General features: G+C 38.3%; 1 protein-coding gene across 4 annotated transcripts in view; it reads right to left on the bottom strand.

Annotated features, from left to right (window-relative positions):
• The window catches only part of LOC122539853 (adhesion G protein-coupled receptor F4-like), a 94162-nt gene that overhangs the window by 40537 nt on the left and 38307 nt on the right, over positions 1–15318 (bottom strand). For all 4 annotated transcript variants that reach the window (XM_087980154.1, XM_087980159.1, XM_087980148.1 and 1 more), the window contains 4 exons: positions 14427–14585; positions 9311–9631; positions 6762–6868; positions 4946–5004 (listed from right to left, as the gene is read on the bottom strand). In XM_087980154.1, coding sequence (XP_087836280.1) covers positions 4946–5004; positions 6762–6868; positions 9311–9631; positions 14427–14585 — 646 coding nt within the window. The remainder of the gene's footprint in view (positions 1–4945; positions 5005–6761; positions 6869–9310; positions 9632–14426; positions 14586–15318) is intronic.

Genomic DNA, 15318 nt, shown 5'->3' with positions numbered 1-15318 from the left:
GGAAGATGGAGAAGAAATTGCTGATCAGAAATATTCTTTACACTAAGGGAAGTAACAAAAAACCTCAACTGTTTCAGTCCAAGTATGAATTGTATTGTGCTATAAAGGAGATACTTGACAGCCAGTTAATTTGTTCTCGATGATCAGATCCTCACACTATACAGTGAGAGAGAAGCAAAGTTAATGGACTGAATCTTACCAAAAATTGACAACGTGACATTTTTAGCAAGTTCATAAAAGTTTTGTCTGTGTGATGCCAAGTGAATTTTTTTTACTACCTTTGTAAATTTGCCTGATGCTGCTATAACACCCCATTCATCCTACTCTCCAATTTGCTATGGGTGGAAGTACTAACTATTGCTAGGATATCCATGGATTCCTGGCACCAGTACCATGTTTAAAAGGTTGTTGTGAACCCAATCAAATGTTGACAGTCTGGAGATGCCCTGTAAATTGGTGGCATTTACTGTAGATGCAGCAAACAAGGGAGAATTGGTGTGAGTGTGAATCTTTCAAAGAATAGTGGAAATACTGGAGGTACAGGGGCAACATGTTCCTAGTGAGGTGGCAACAAATCCAATGAACACTAGATGTTGTTGAATATACAGGGTTGGACAAGGAAAAAATGGAAAGTTTAAGGGTAGCTATCCAGGACTAAAATAACAACAAGAGTATAGAAAAAGGTAACTAAAAGAAAATAGGAGTGCAAAGAGGGGGCTTGAAAAAACTACTGGCAGCTTAAGTAAAGGAAAATCCAACGGTCTTTCATAAATATGTTCGTAACAAGATGATAGCCAGAAAAAGAATAGGGCCCACAATAAACCAAAGTGGTAATCTGCATGCTGAATCAGAAGATTAAGATTTCCAATTAGTAGTTTGCATCTGTATTCACAATAAAGAACAGAACTGCAGCTGTAGAAATCAGAGAGTAGGACTGTGATAAACTAAAACAAGTAAGCATTAAGAGTGAGGAGATATTAATGGTTTTAGCAGGCTTGAAATTGGACAATTTTGTAAACCCAGATGAGATACTTCCCAGGCTGTTGTAGGAGGCAAGGGAGGAGATGGAAAGGCCTTTGATATAAATATTTAATTCCTCTCTGGCCACAGAAAAGGTGCTAGAGGATTGGAGGACATTTAATGTGGTACCATTTTTCAAGAAGGGTTTTACAAATAGGCCACCAAGTCTAACACTGGTGGTAAAGAAAAGTTTGGAACAAATTCTGAAGGGTAGTATGGAGGAGCAAAGACTAACAAAAAATCATCACCATTGCTATATTTGCGGGACATCAGGTCTAACAAATTTGATTGAATTTTTCGAGAGGTGACCAGATGTCTAGCTGAGGATAATATAGTTGATGTTGTCTATGTGGACTTCAGTGAGGCTTTTTGACAAGGTCTCACATGGGAAACTGATCACGAAGGTAAAAGCCTATACATTCCGGTGCAATTTGGATCCGAAATCAGCTCAGTGGCTGGAGACAGGGGTACAGGTCGACGGTCGTTTTCATGGCTAGAAGCCTGTATCCAGTGGTGTACCATAGGATACAAAGCTGAGTTCCTCATGCTTGTTGTATTGATCTAGATTTGAATGTGAGAAGTTTGATCAGTAAATTCACAGTGACACAGAAATTGGTGGTCAGGTAACTTCCAAGGTGGAGATTCTAACTTCTGAAGGTTATAACCAGGCAGATCAAATGGGCAAAATGTGGCAAATAGAATTAATCCTGAACAGTGTGAGATGATGACCTTTTGGAATACTAATTAAGCAAAGGAGTACGTGATGAATGACAGGATCCTGACAAGTACAGAGGAGCAGAGGGACCTCAGTATGCATGCCAATGGATCATTGAAGACAACAGGACAGGCACATAAAGTGGTTAAAAAAGCTTGTGGAATACTTTTCTTTATTAGTCAAGGCATAGAGTAGAAGAGAAAGGAGGTTATGATGAATCTATATAGGATGTCAGTTAGGCCACAGAGGGACAATATGCAGTTCTGGTCACCACACTATAGGAAGGATGTGCCTACACTGGATGGTGGTGCGCAGAGGAAATTCACTGGGATATTCCCTGAGCCAGAGCATTTTAGCTGTGAACAGAGATTAGTTAGGCTGGAGTTGTTTTCCTTGGAGCATAGAAAGCTGAGAGGAGACTAGGTTTTATTACAATGGGGAAAAAAAGTAAATTCACCATAGTCCTAAGGGACCATCTCTCTCATTGGACAGAGAGAAAGAGAGAAAGAGAGAGACAGAGAGAGAGAGAGAGACAACTAGCGATGATTAAACATGAGGGTCACCATACCTCAGGCAAAGGAAGACGTGAGAAGAAGGGTCCTTTAATGGTAACCTTCATGAAGCTCTTCAGGTATAAATAGGTCAAATAGCAAGGAACCTTTCTATCTTGTGGAGAGGTCAATAATCAAGGGCACAGATTAATGTAAGGGGTAAATAGTTTAGAAAGAATTTAAGGAAAGAAAAATCTCCCAGAGGGTGTTGAGTATCTGGAACTCACCACCTGAATGGGTGACAGAAACAGGAACAAAAACAACATTTAAAGAAGTATTTACATGAACACTCAAAAACTCATATCATACAAGTCCACTCGCCAAGTGCTGAGAAATGAGATGAGAGTGAATAGGTACATGATGACTTTGCACTGATGACTGCCATAGACATGATGGGTCTCCTTCCATGCTCTAATACACTTTGAGTCTATGAATTTCCAATTGTAGGCATTGTGTCATCATTCAGATTAGGATACCTCCCCTAGAACTCCACATAGCATTAGCCTCTCTGGGTACTTTAGCTGTAAAGTCTTTCTTTGGCTCAATGTGCCATTCTTGGCTTTGCCTTCTGAAGTCATAGAGGTGTACAGCACGGAAACAGACCCTTTGGTCCAACTCGTACATGCTGACCAGATATCCTAACCCAATCTAGTCCCATTTGCCAGCACTTGGCCCATACCCCTCTAAACCCTTCCTAATCATATACCCATCCAGATGCCTTTCAAATGTTGCAATTGTACCAGCCTCCACTACTTCCTCTGGCATCTCATTCCACACACACATATCACCCTCTGTGTGAAAAGGATTGTCCCTTAAATCTCTTTTATATCTTTTCCCTCTCACCCTAAGCCTGCACTCTCCAGTTCTGGACTCTCCCACTCCAGGGAAAAGACTTTGTCTATTTGTCCTATTCGTGCCCCTAATGATTTTATAAACCTCTATAAGGTCACCCCTCAGTGTCTGACACTCCAGGGAAAACAGTCCCAGCCTCTTTAGCCTTTCTCTGTAGCTCAATCCTACAACCCTGGCAATATTCTTGTAAATCTTTTCTGAACCCTTTCAAGTTTCACAACATCCTTCCGTTAGGAAGGAGAGCAGAATTGCACACAATTTTCCAACAGTGGCCTAACCAATGTCCTGTACAGCTGCAGCATTGCCTCCCAACTCCTATCCTCAAAACTCTGACCAATAAAGAAAGCATACCAAATGCCTTGTTCACTATCCTATCTACCTGCGACTTTACTTTCAAGGAGCTATGAACCTGCACTCCAAGGTCTCTTTGTTCAACAACACGAGAACTGGTAATTTATTGATTTCTGGATTGTCACAATTTTTAGGTCCTTACACCCAGTAGTTCTACTACAATCAGATCATGGATCTCTATCATACAAAAAAATTGTGATGCTTGTGTGCAATTAGTATATCTGGGTGTTGTCACTCCTTTATAACAGGTGGATGAGTCTTTATACTGTTATTAGCATGGCTCTTATAAGTTGTGAAAACAATTGCAACTTGTTCAGATATACCAACAGGTGCATAATAACCAGTAGAATATTGGCAATATCTTGAATGCATGCCTTCTTTGTTAAGACGTATTATGCTAATTGTAGCATAATCCTCCAATATAATAATTGTCTTCATGCATTATACTACTTCAGGGAGATGGCTCGCTTTTGTGTTAGAGGATTTCTTTTTCAGCAGTTTTGACATGGTGTAATTTGCTGCCTCCTTCATGGACACACTTGTGTTTCACCTGATCTTAGGCATATTCTTTCTATGTAGCAGTTACTTCTTATTTTCTAATGCCTTTTCAGCTACACTGTGCAAGTAAGTGAACAGTGAAATCCAGGCCCTGCCTTTGCCTCTGATCACTGGATACCCCAGGGTGTAGGCCTTGACCAGCTGACGTTAGGAGGGAAAAGCTGCTAGCCTGTGTCTAGTTGGTGGCTTCTGGCTTGATTCAGTGAGAGAGAGAGAGAGAAAGAGCGCGGAAGCAAGCATGCTTGTGTGTGTGCGTGTGTGATATTTAGCAAATTGAAAAATTCTGCCCATGTCTTCAACATATCTTGCCCACCTCACTGACAGCACTTGCTGTTCCTAGAATCTACAGGGCGTGCCTACCTGTAAGAATTATTATAAATATGCTCCCATCATTATAATTTAAAACATTTTATATGCATTACATTGACAACATTCACTCTCTCCACTATTGATGCTTATTAGCAGCAATTCGTTTCATCTACAAAATGCTTGGCAGAAATTCACCAAGGCTCCTGAGATAGCACTTTCCAAACCTGTGACCACTACCTGTGAGTACTATCTAAAATCGCATCTCAACTGTATCACAACATTATCATATCCTAAGAACCTCTTTCGAAACCTCCTAAAAAAACCTCTATGGCTAATTTATAAAGCAAGTCACTTTAAGTTTTTTCTTAGTTGCACAGCAGATATTTGAGGCTCAGGCAATGGTGATAAAAATGAAAAATTACACCTTAATTTTCAAAATAAAAATTTATCTGTAAATGTGTTTTTTCCTTCAGATGTCATTTTCCATCTCTCTCTCTCTATCTAAAATACATTTAAGAAACTCTTTATTTAGTAAACTTTAAGAATAAAATGTGACTGAAAAAGTTTTGCCTCAAAAAATTCCACTTACGTGAAACCTAGAATATTCACGATAGCATCAGGACGCACACTTTGGAAGCTGACTTCCAGCTAGACAAACAAAAATAAATTGTAGAAAAATGACATTCTAAAAATAAATTTATAAACATAAGAATGACAAACTATATTAATTATACAGGAAAATAAAATGAAATACTTTCATATCAATAATCAACAATACTGTGACAGAAAACTTGACATAACTGGCTATGTTACTATATCAACAGTCCATTAGATTTGTGCTTATATATTTAAGTTTTTAAAGTTTTTGCTGGCTTGCTGACAGTGCAATTTCCTTTCAGCTCAATGAGGAAAACCGTCAATTAACCAAATGAGTAAATACAAAACTTCAAAGTTTTAAAAGCTTTGACAACAGATAAAATCGAAAGGAATAATATTTCACACTTGCAATGGTTACGTTTCAGAGCTAAAGAGGTTGATTGACAGTAATTAATATTTAACACACCGTTAACAGAGCAGCTGAACGTATATTTAACTCTTTGTGGTGAGATTAATTTGCATCTTCATTTGAACTTCACCTTATTCCATGAATGTCAATGATATAGTGGACAATGCTTTTTTTTTGTGAAGCTAATGTAACAGCAGCAACATCTTAATGAAATTTTGGTTTTATATTTTCTAAACAACCTGTTCAGAGATGTTAAAACACACCTCTGGTGCAGGTAGGACTTGAATCTATGCCTCCAGTCTCAAATAAAGACATAACTACCTGTGCCACAAAGACCCTAAACTTTGCTTTTATTCATTCATTCACAGGATGTTTGCATCACTGACAAGGTCAGGTTTTATGACTTGTCCGCAATTGTCCCAAAAAGTATTTCTTCAATATAACTTAAGGTTTTTTGTTTTGCTAAACCATTTCAAAAAGCATTTAAATCAATTATTTTGTTGTGTCTCGATTCATGTCAGCCAGATGAGGCAAGGGCAGTAATTTCCTCTATTAAAAGGACATGAATAAACCAGATGGGGTTTTGATCCATCTCATAGAGACCAGTTGCAAAATAACTTGGCTATTGTGTTCCATTATAATAGCCAATTAAAACTTGCATTATGTAAACAAGACCACAGGTACAGAAGGTACCAATGCAAGAAGAATTTAGTACCATTATAGAAGAAACTTATGGTTGGATTGTGGCTGAATTTTTCAAAAATATTATTTGTTATTGGGCTTTGCTGGCCAGACCATTTCTAGCTGACCTGGGGAAAAAAATGGTTCAACTGTCCACCGCATTCATGACAGAACCAAATCAGGAAACAAATAAGTAGTAAATAAACCAATCAAAATCTGGATAGTTTTTATGCTTAAACTTTAGTTTGTAAAATATTTAATACAAATAATTCATAGTAACCATTTGGGTTAATTTACTGCTAAACCAAACTAGCTATATTTACGTATTATTTAAAAACTCTGCAAATCTGTGTTATACATTGCCTGAAACATCACTTGCTGCAAGATTTTTCATGGTAACATTTAAAATGAGAAGCTACATCGAACATTTTATATTGGGAATTAATGTGAAAGGAATTATTGTCACTATTAGTGAATTAAGAAATACATTAATTTTTACTTTAATCACAAGTATTAGATACTGCACAGTGGAAAGACTACATTTTCCTATTTGAAATTTTAAAATCTCAGTGAATGGTTTGACTTTAATACAGCAATAGGGACTTAAATCAAAACTTCTGTTATACACTCCTGACAGGCAGGGTTACCTGCCAGCAAGAGACAGTATGAAAAAAAAGAATTTTTTTTCACTTTGCAATGTTATCCATTTATGACATACCAGTGTCTTAAATTGATCTGAGCGATTTTTAAACATTAATGAAGAAGAATTGCTTAGTTCCTTTGTAAACGGTAGTCCGACAACTCTGAATGCATATCTCTGTCGTTCTGCAAAAAGAAAAATTATTATTTTACTACTTTAACTATTAAAAATGCATAATTGCTTTATGGTACATTGTTTACTTTATAATCCAATATTCAACAAAGAATTATGGGTAGAATTCTTCAGAAAAAAACAAAATATAAAATTGCCACTCAGATTATTTAGCAAAATAGAATAATCAATCGATGAAATTAAAAGAATTACTTGGTATCAAATTAAGATCATGTGCACACAGCATTTGTGTGTGATCAATAGCCTTAGAGCTTGGAAGTGGCATCTGTAATATGCAAAAAAACAACTTTTGAGTGAATTACACGGACACCATATTTGTGATGATCTTAGTATGTTGTAATCATTGAGTTGCTGGAAATATCTACAGCAGGTACACCATGCGTATCTTTTATGGATAGAGGACATCTTTCCTTTTATTCACTTCTAGCAAGAACTTGAATGCTGTATCTGAAACCCTAGGTCTTGCTCTCCCATACTATTTGCTATTTCTCAGTGTTTCACAGGTAAGATTCACTTCCTGCATAAATACCAGCATCAGATTAGTCACAATGAACACCTCCTTTAAGCCGGGCAGCTAAAATGTGAGCCTTTTAAAGTCTTGACATCTTGCTGAAGAGTCTTGTTATGAAAAAGATATTGTTCTTGCTTCCCAGCACCTGCATGAAAATAGTTCCTGAGGTTATATAAGTAAAGGGAGAAGTTGTATATGTAAATTTGTAATTGGGACCCATGTGTTCTGCTTCAGACCAAAGTGTTTCCACCAAATCATCCATATGTTACTCTATATGATGTGCAAAAATGCCTTTAAAATGCTGTGTCTGCTCATCACACAGATTCATTTCTTCCCCATGAACTTCTCTCATAAAAATCACGCAATGTATATTGGGAGTACATCACCCTTAGGTTGATGCTGTACGAAATCTGCCAAGAATGCACTCACCCAAACCCTTCCCCCTTTGCATGAAACACAGCAAGTTGGCGTGCAGATGTCACAAGGGCTAAGAAAAACAAATGGACTGTTGTCAATTATTGTGGAGGCAATTGAATGTAAAAGTAGGGATCTATTGTTACAGTCACATAAGGTACTGATAAGAATATCTGGAGTAACTTGTATAGTTTGGATATAAATTTGTTAGAGAAGGTTTAATCAATTAATATCTGGAATGGTGCTGGGGGGGCAGAAAGGGACGGCTTATCAGGCAGGGCCTTAATCCATTAAGTTTGGAAAAACGAGAGGTGATCTTTTATTGAATCTTACCAAGATCTTGAGGGCACTGATAGGGTGGATGCTGAAAGGCAGGCCACAGTTTAAGAACAAGGGATCACCCATTTTAGATGGAGATGCGAGGAGTTTTTCTCTCTCTCAGAGCAGAATGGATCATTGTAATTTTCTTCTCTGCATGTTCGGGAAGCAGCATCATTGAATATTCTTCAAGTGGTGCTAGATTACTCTTTGAATCTTACTGAAGGAGTCAAAGCGTTTTGGAGGTAGGTAGAAAAGTGGAGATTAAACTACAACAGGCTCAAAGGAACTGAATGAACTACTTCTGTTCCATTTTGTTTTAATTGGCCTATACAAAAAATGTTATTGCACACCTCTGAAGCAGATGAGACTTGAATTCAGGCCTCCAAGTTCAAAGGTAGGTGTGTCACCATTGCACCACTGCAGCCCCTATTTAAAAATCTGTATATTGTAATAGAAAGTGCACTTGTGATAGTATTATGCAATTTCAGGCCTGAAATTGTGCAAATGGCTTCTCTCATGGCCCTCAAATTTGTCAGGGTTGGGGATTATGTACCTTCAAAACAGATTGGGGTTTTTGTACGACAGCTTTTCTTACATTCTTAAGTTCTAAATGGGATAGCTGAGGAGATACTTAATGCACTAGCTATGTCTTCCAGAGTTCCCAAGATTCTTAAACAGTCCCAGCAAATTGGAAGTTAACAAATGTAATACATTTCAGGAAAGAAAGTAAAGAACACAGGGAATGACAGGCTGTTTCCCTGACGACAACCATTAGGAAAGTGCTGAAATATGTTTTTAAGAAAGCCTGAATAACACATTTAAAAGTTCATATAATTATCAAAGTCAGCATAGTTTAACAAAAGAGAAACCATGTGAGAAAAATGTATTTTTTTTAATAGGATGGAACTGATTAGGTTGACAAAGGGAAAATATCAGATGTAGTATACATGAATTTTCAAAAGGTATTCAATAACATACCATGAAAATGTTAATATGAACGATAAGGTCTCAAGGAATAAAGGGCAGGGACAGAAAGAGATATCACAGGCCCTAGGACAGCTCCTAGCCATCCCATGACAATTGTAAAGGACGTGGTGAGACCACACGTGGAATACTCTATGTTGTTTCAATCACCATGGTTAAGCAAGGATATAATTACATTGAATACAGAAGAAATAAACATTGTTACCTAAATCAGGTGGCAAAGTTATTTTTGGTGTCATTGTTGTGGGTGTTGTTGGCGTTGTTGGCGTTGTTGTGGGTGTCATTGATGTTGTTGTGGGAGTTGTAGTTCTTAGTGTAGTTGTGGACATGGTGCTTGTTGTAGGGGTTGTCATTATAGATTCGGGCATGCAGAACATCCCTTCGGTTGGTTCACTCCTGATGCAGTCACAGGTCTGGCCCTCTGTGATACTCCCATTGCAAGACTGGTATTTACTACAGAACGTTGAGTTCCAAATAAATCCACCCTCGCATGTGCACTGAGTTTCATTGTTCACATTCCGACAAACTAGGTGAAAATAAATGTAATTAAAACATTTCCATTAGCTTATGGGGGAGAAATGAGTTTATGTAGTAACAATCAAATATATACAAACAATGTAATACGATTCCAAAGTGGCAAACAATAATTCTCATTAGTTTTATCAATGATTCCAATCAGGAAAACCATACAGTTCATGTAAGATTGTAGGGTGCGCTTTCGCCCAAAACAGCAACACTTTCCAAACAACTTTCTCCTCCATGTTTTTCGTGTACATTGAAAATAATTATTTTCCCTATCACTTAGTAATTGAATGAATATGTATGTAACAAATCTAACAAGTCAATGGTAATTAAATTTCTTGAGGCACTTTGTGAATTAAGTGTAGAGATCTACAAGTTCAATCTAGCCATCAAAGCACCTTGAGATGGAAAACCGTTAACAAATATATTCTTACGTAAATTTTCATTGAATTAAAAGGGTCAGAAACTATAATTGCCTGATATGATGAGGAGGTGCTGGTGCTGAACTGGGGTGTGTCGACAAAGTTAAAAATCGCACCCACCTGATGAAGGAGTAGTGCTCCGAAAGCTAGTGCTTCCAAATAAACCTGTTGGACTATAACCTGATGTTGTGTGATTTTTGACTGATATATGATGCCGTTTATAAAAATTAAAGCCCAATTTACTCTGGAAATGTGTCATTTCATTCTTATTTGCATTGTAGTGAAATTAACCAGCAATAATTTGGGCGGCACGGTAGCACAGTGGTTAGCAGTGCTGCCTCACAGCGCCAGAGACCTGGGTTCAATTCCCGCCTCAGGCGACTGACTGTGTGGAGTTTGCACGTTCTTCCCGTGTCTACATGGGTTTCCTCCGGATGCTCCGGTTTCCTCCCACAGTCCAAAGATGTGCAGGTCAGGTGAATTGGCCATGCTAAATTGCCCGTAGTGTGAGGTAAGGGGTAAATGTAGGGGTATGGGTGGGTTGCACTTCGGCGGGTCGGTGTGTACTTGTTGGGCTGAAGGGCCTGTTTCCACACTGTAATGTAATCTAATATTCAATTAATTCTTAACCTTTCTTTAGTGTTTCTCTTTATATAAAAGGAATTGAGATACATGACGCATGTGATATTCATAATAATGGTCCAGGTATTGTAGTGGTAATGTTCACAAGACTGCTTCATTTTTGTGATTTTTACAATGATCGGAACAGACAATTTACCTCAAGTCTGTTCTGCCATTCAATTACATCATAGTTGTTGCAAATCCTGTAACACCTTTCGGAGACCACAAATCAATCATTCTCAGGTTTAAAACTAACAATTGATCAGTTGTCATTTGTGAAGGTAGTTGCAACCTGATAGGTATGGAAATGTTTTCTAGTTTCATTCTTGAAAAGTCAGGAACAAACATTTTAATCATGTCCCCTAGTCTAACAGTTCCTATTACCAGAAATAATTTTGATCTCCTTATCTACTCAACTTTTCTTAATATCTTAAAAACTCCTATCAAATCACTCCTTAACCTTCTAAATATAGTGGATTACTACATCAGTCTGTGTAACCTCTCCCTGTATTCTGATCCTTAGAATCCAGATGTCAATCTACCCCTGAAGACACTGACTCTCACTGTCTCAGTGTGGAATGTTAGTATGGCATTGTTAGTCCAAAGTAACTCTCTCCAACAACCATCCAGGACAAAGCAGTCCACTTGATTAGCTCCACATCTACAGATAAACAGTCAATCTCTCCACGACTAATGCTGAGAAGCATTGTATATCATCTCCAAAAATATTACCAACGTTTTTCAAACCTTCCAAAGTCACTAACATCTAGAAGGGCAAGGACATTCATGGAATGCCCTGCCAGTAGCAGTGGTGGACTCTCCCTCTTTATGGGCATTTAAGCGGGCATTGGATAGGCATATGGAGGATAGTGGGCTAGTGTAGGTTAGGTGGGCTTGGATCGGCGCAACATCGAGGGCCAAAGGGCCTGTACTGCGCTGTCTTCTTCTATGTTCTATGTTCTATGACTGCAGATGCATGGGAACACCACCACCTGCAAGTCCCTTTCCAAGACTCCCCATCCTGACTTGGAAATCTATTGCTGTTTCTTCAGTGTCATTGATTCAAAATCCTGGAATTCCTTCCCTAATACCATTGTGTGTGTACCTACAGCACATGGACTGCAGTAATAAGGTAGCTCACCCCCACCTTCTCCAGCGCAACTAAGGGTTGTGAGGTGCAAAGATGTAGAGGAGCAGTTGTTTTTCCTGAACTTGCATGAAAACATACTGGAGAAAATGGAGAAACTGATCGCCTAAATGGAGACTAAGGAGTAGACCAGAATGTTATGGAAGGAACAGTCTCTTCACAGTGCTGATATGGTTGGGGGGGGGGGGGGGAAGGTTGGGGCAGTGGTTTGGATAGCTGTGATCAGTTGCAGTAATAGCATAGAATGATCCATTGATTGCAGAGGCTGAAAGGATTGCAAATCTCATTGCCACTCAGAAGGAAGAGCAAAGAGAGAAAGCAAAAGTGTGTGAAATAGAATAGACATGTTTGAGTGCCCTGTCAACTACATTGTGCTAAGGTTAAGGATAAAGCAGGCCCTACTGGAAAAGCTGTTATGGAAGATTGCATTTTCTGAACAAAAGAAGCAGAGACCAAGTATCTGGAAGATTGGAATAAAATATCTGCACGTGTATGAACCACGCCTTTTTTATTTTTGTGTGTTGAAGAACTGAGGGCTGCAATGAGAAAGAACTGGTTTTAAAACAGGGATTTATCAAAAAGGCTAGATAATTTCACAGCAAGTAATTTGATGTCTATTGTGAATTCTGTTTTGTGACTATGGGTTCCTCAATATGCAGACAATCAGGAGCTGAGGGGTTATTTACAAGTGAAACTGATTACTTGTCAGTGAACTGAACAAGTTGGAACTGGAAACAGGTCCAGGCATAGGGAAAGAAACGCACAGCAGGGTGTCCTGTTGTTCTTCCCAGCAGATGTCTGTTCTCTGCTGTAAAAATTCACCTTAACCTTGAAGAAAAATTTATGCTATAGTCTCTGTGAGATGTAAGTTTTGAACTGATAAAGCATAAATCATTTGCAAGTATTCTTAAAGCCAGAGTAAGTTTCTAGAGAACTGAACATTAAGGACCTGGCAAGCTGAAGATGGATCATCTTAACACTGGAATCGGAAAGCAAAGACCACTAAGCTGGGTTTTCAGTTTTTGTCTACCTCTATCTATAATCTATTTTTCCTGGTGTGTGTGTGTGTCTGTGTGTGTGTGTGTATTTTGTGTATGTGTCTGCGTTGCATGTGTGTTTGTGCATATATGTGTGTGTATGTGTGCATGTATGTATGTGTGTGTGTATGTATATATGTGTTTATGTGTGTGTGTGTATGCACGCACATGTGTGCGTGCGGAGACTGTTTGATGGGGATTAGAGTTTTAGTTAATCATATTAAATAATGTTCACTACGGAATCCTGGTCCATGCTTTCAAGCTAATGTAATCTGAAAGTCAGGTAAATTGGGGTACATGTATACCTTAAAAAAGAACTTTAGCATATACTGCAGGAATAGTGGGACTTGATTTACATCATGTTACTCCAGTAGGTTGTAACACAGAAATGCTGTGGGATGAAATATAGACATGGTAGCTATGGAGTTAGTGAATGTTGGCTGATAACCTAGGAAAGCAGAGAGCAGAACTCAGGGAAGGGAAAAGGATCAAAGACAGATTATACAAGGATGGGAAAATGGTGGAAATTGGAAACAAAGTTGATGAAATTTCCCAGTTCAGACCAAGAGCATAAAGTGGCACTAATTACATATGTAATGTATGGAGAAAAAAATAATAATTTTCATGTGTACCCACAGTAGGATTGGAACAGGAAACATTCCACATATGGCACTATAAGGTAGGCATAGCTCAGACTAATGCAGCCACTTAAGCCAACAACATTAATTTATAGGAAGTGGACCTGAAGGGGAAATTATTCAATGTGAGAGCAAGTTCAACCTGACAAAGGAGGATGGTGTTCCTCCCTTTTAAGGAGGGAGAGAGTTATCAAAATGAGGGTGTGGGTGTAGAAAATCAGGCACCAGTGGAGAAAAGAATCATTAGGAGTAATAAAGTGAGGCCTGTTAAAATGGTGGAAAGCTCCAAACAATCCAGGTATAGATATGAAGATACTGGAGAAAATAAAGGAGTAAGATTTGGAGAAAATCAGTTTGGTGAGGCAGGAAAAGGCTGAAATGTTGATTTTCACTGGACAGGCCTGTTTGTGGAGGTTGGAACAATGTTGAGGTTGGGACATAAAAAGGTTTGAGGTGATGGAGGGAAGATCTCCAAAGAAGATCAATTCAGGAAACAGGGATTTGATGATTGGTGGTGGGAACACAGTCCACAGCAAGGTAGGAGCAAGTGATGAGTCGGCATTCAGTCTCTGGTAGGTAACAGCTGGTGGACTAGACAACAACAGCACCGCATTTGTCAGCACGTTTGTTGATAATAACATGGTAACTCTACAGTGAGGCAGCAGAAGAACTTACTAAACCTAAACAATCAGATGTATTTGAGAAGCCCCAAAACACCTTCTCTGTGTCATACTTGTTATGAACCAAGCTTAAGAGACTTTTCAGCTAAAGTGATATGAAGATTAAAATCAAATTGTCATGTCAAAAGAAAGTACTGGTGATATTTTACCATATCACAATTAACCAAAGGCCAAGTTTAAATCAGTATGAAATGTACTATCGTTGCAATCTTTGTATTGCATTAAGCTTTTTGATATAATTCATCTACACTCACCTGTTGTAATGTTGACATTAGTAATATTTAATGTTCCATTTTCAAAAGGGACTGATATTGGATAGACTGCACTTTTCAGTAATAACTTCAGGCCATCATCACTTAAATTTTCTGTTATGTTTACCTCAATGTCCAGTTCATATTCACGTTGTTGAATAACTGCAGTATTCAGTGAATACAATAAAGAGTTAGATCAATGCCAAAATAATTAACAGCATAATCTAAGATCAAACCATTCAAACCTGCTCAATACTTTATCATCAAAAATAAAACTTCAATCAGAATAAAAAAAAGAGGATTCTGGAGAAACTCAGCTTGCAGCACCTGTAAAGAGAGAACTGGAGTTAGCATTGAGTCCAATACAGGTCTTCATTATTTTTCCTTAATACTGAGATCTCTCAAGCAATACTAGTTAGACATTGTACTAAAGCACAATTACGGGAGGGAGATATTTGTTTTATCCTCATTGGCTGAAATCTTCATTCATAATTAATCCAGTCCCCTTTGTTAAAACTGAATTCCCCAACTTTTCCATTTTTACCATTCAGTTCCAAACTGTGCTGAATTAACTGAGCAGTTCATAAATAGGATATGTGCACATGAAAGTAAGTGTCAATAAATGCTCTTTGGTGGAAGATGGATACTGGAAGACGGAGTGTGGTACATACGTGGAGAATCACAGAGGTGAACCCCCAATCGAGTTAGCACTGAAGCTTCCAAACACAATGAGCACATGTCAGCCACCTGGTCAGCCACCCTAAAATGTTCTCCCCACCAGCAGACATAAATTCAGACTACACAGATATCTTCAACAGTGAAACTGATTCCCTGCCACTGTGAGAAGCTAGAGAATTCATCTCAAGTGATAGGAAACAACTTCCATCTGAACCTT

The sequence above is a fragment of the Chiloscyllium plagiosum genome, unplaced genomic scaffold (genome assembly GCF_037043375.1).
Source record: "Chiloscyllium plagiosum isolate Xiang-an unplaced genomic scaffold, Cpla_swu_hap1 HiC_scaffold_3, whole genome shotgun sequence".
NCBI classification, from domain to species: Eukaryota; Metazoa; Chordata; class Chondrichthyes; order Orectolobiformes; family Hemiscylliidae; genus Chiloscyllium; species Chiloscyllium plagiosum.
The sequence above is the reverse complement of the archived record's forward strand: the minus strand, read 5'-3'. Positions and strand labels throughout refer to the sequence as shown.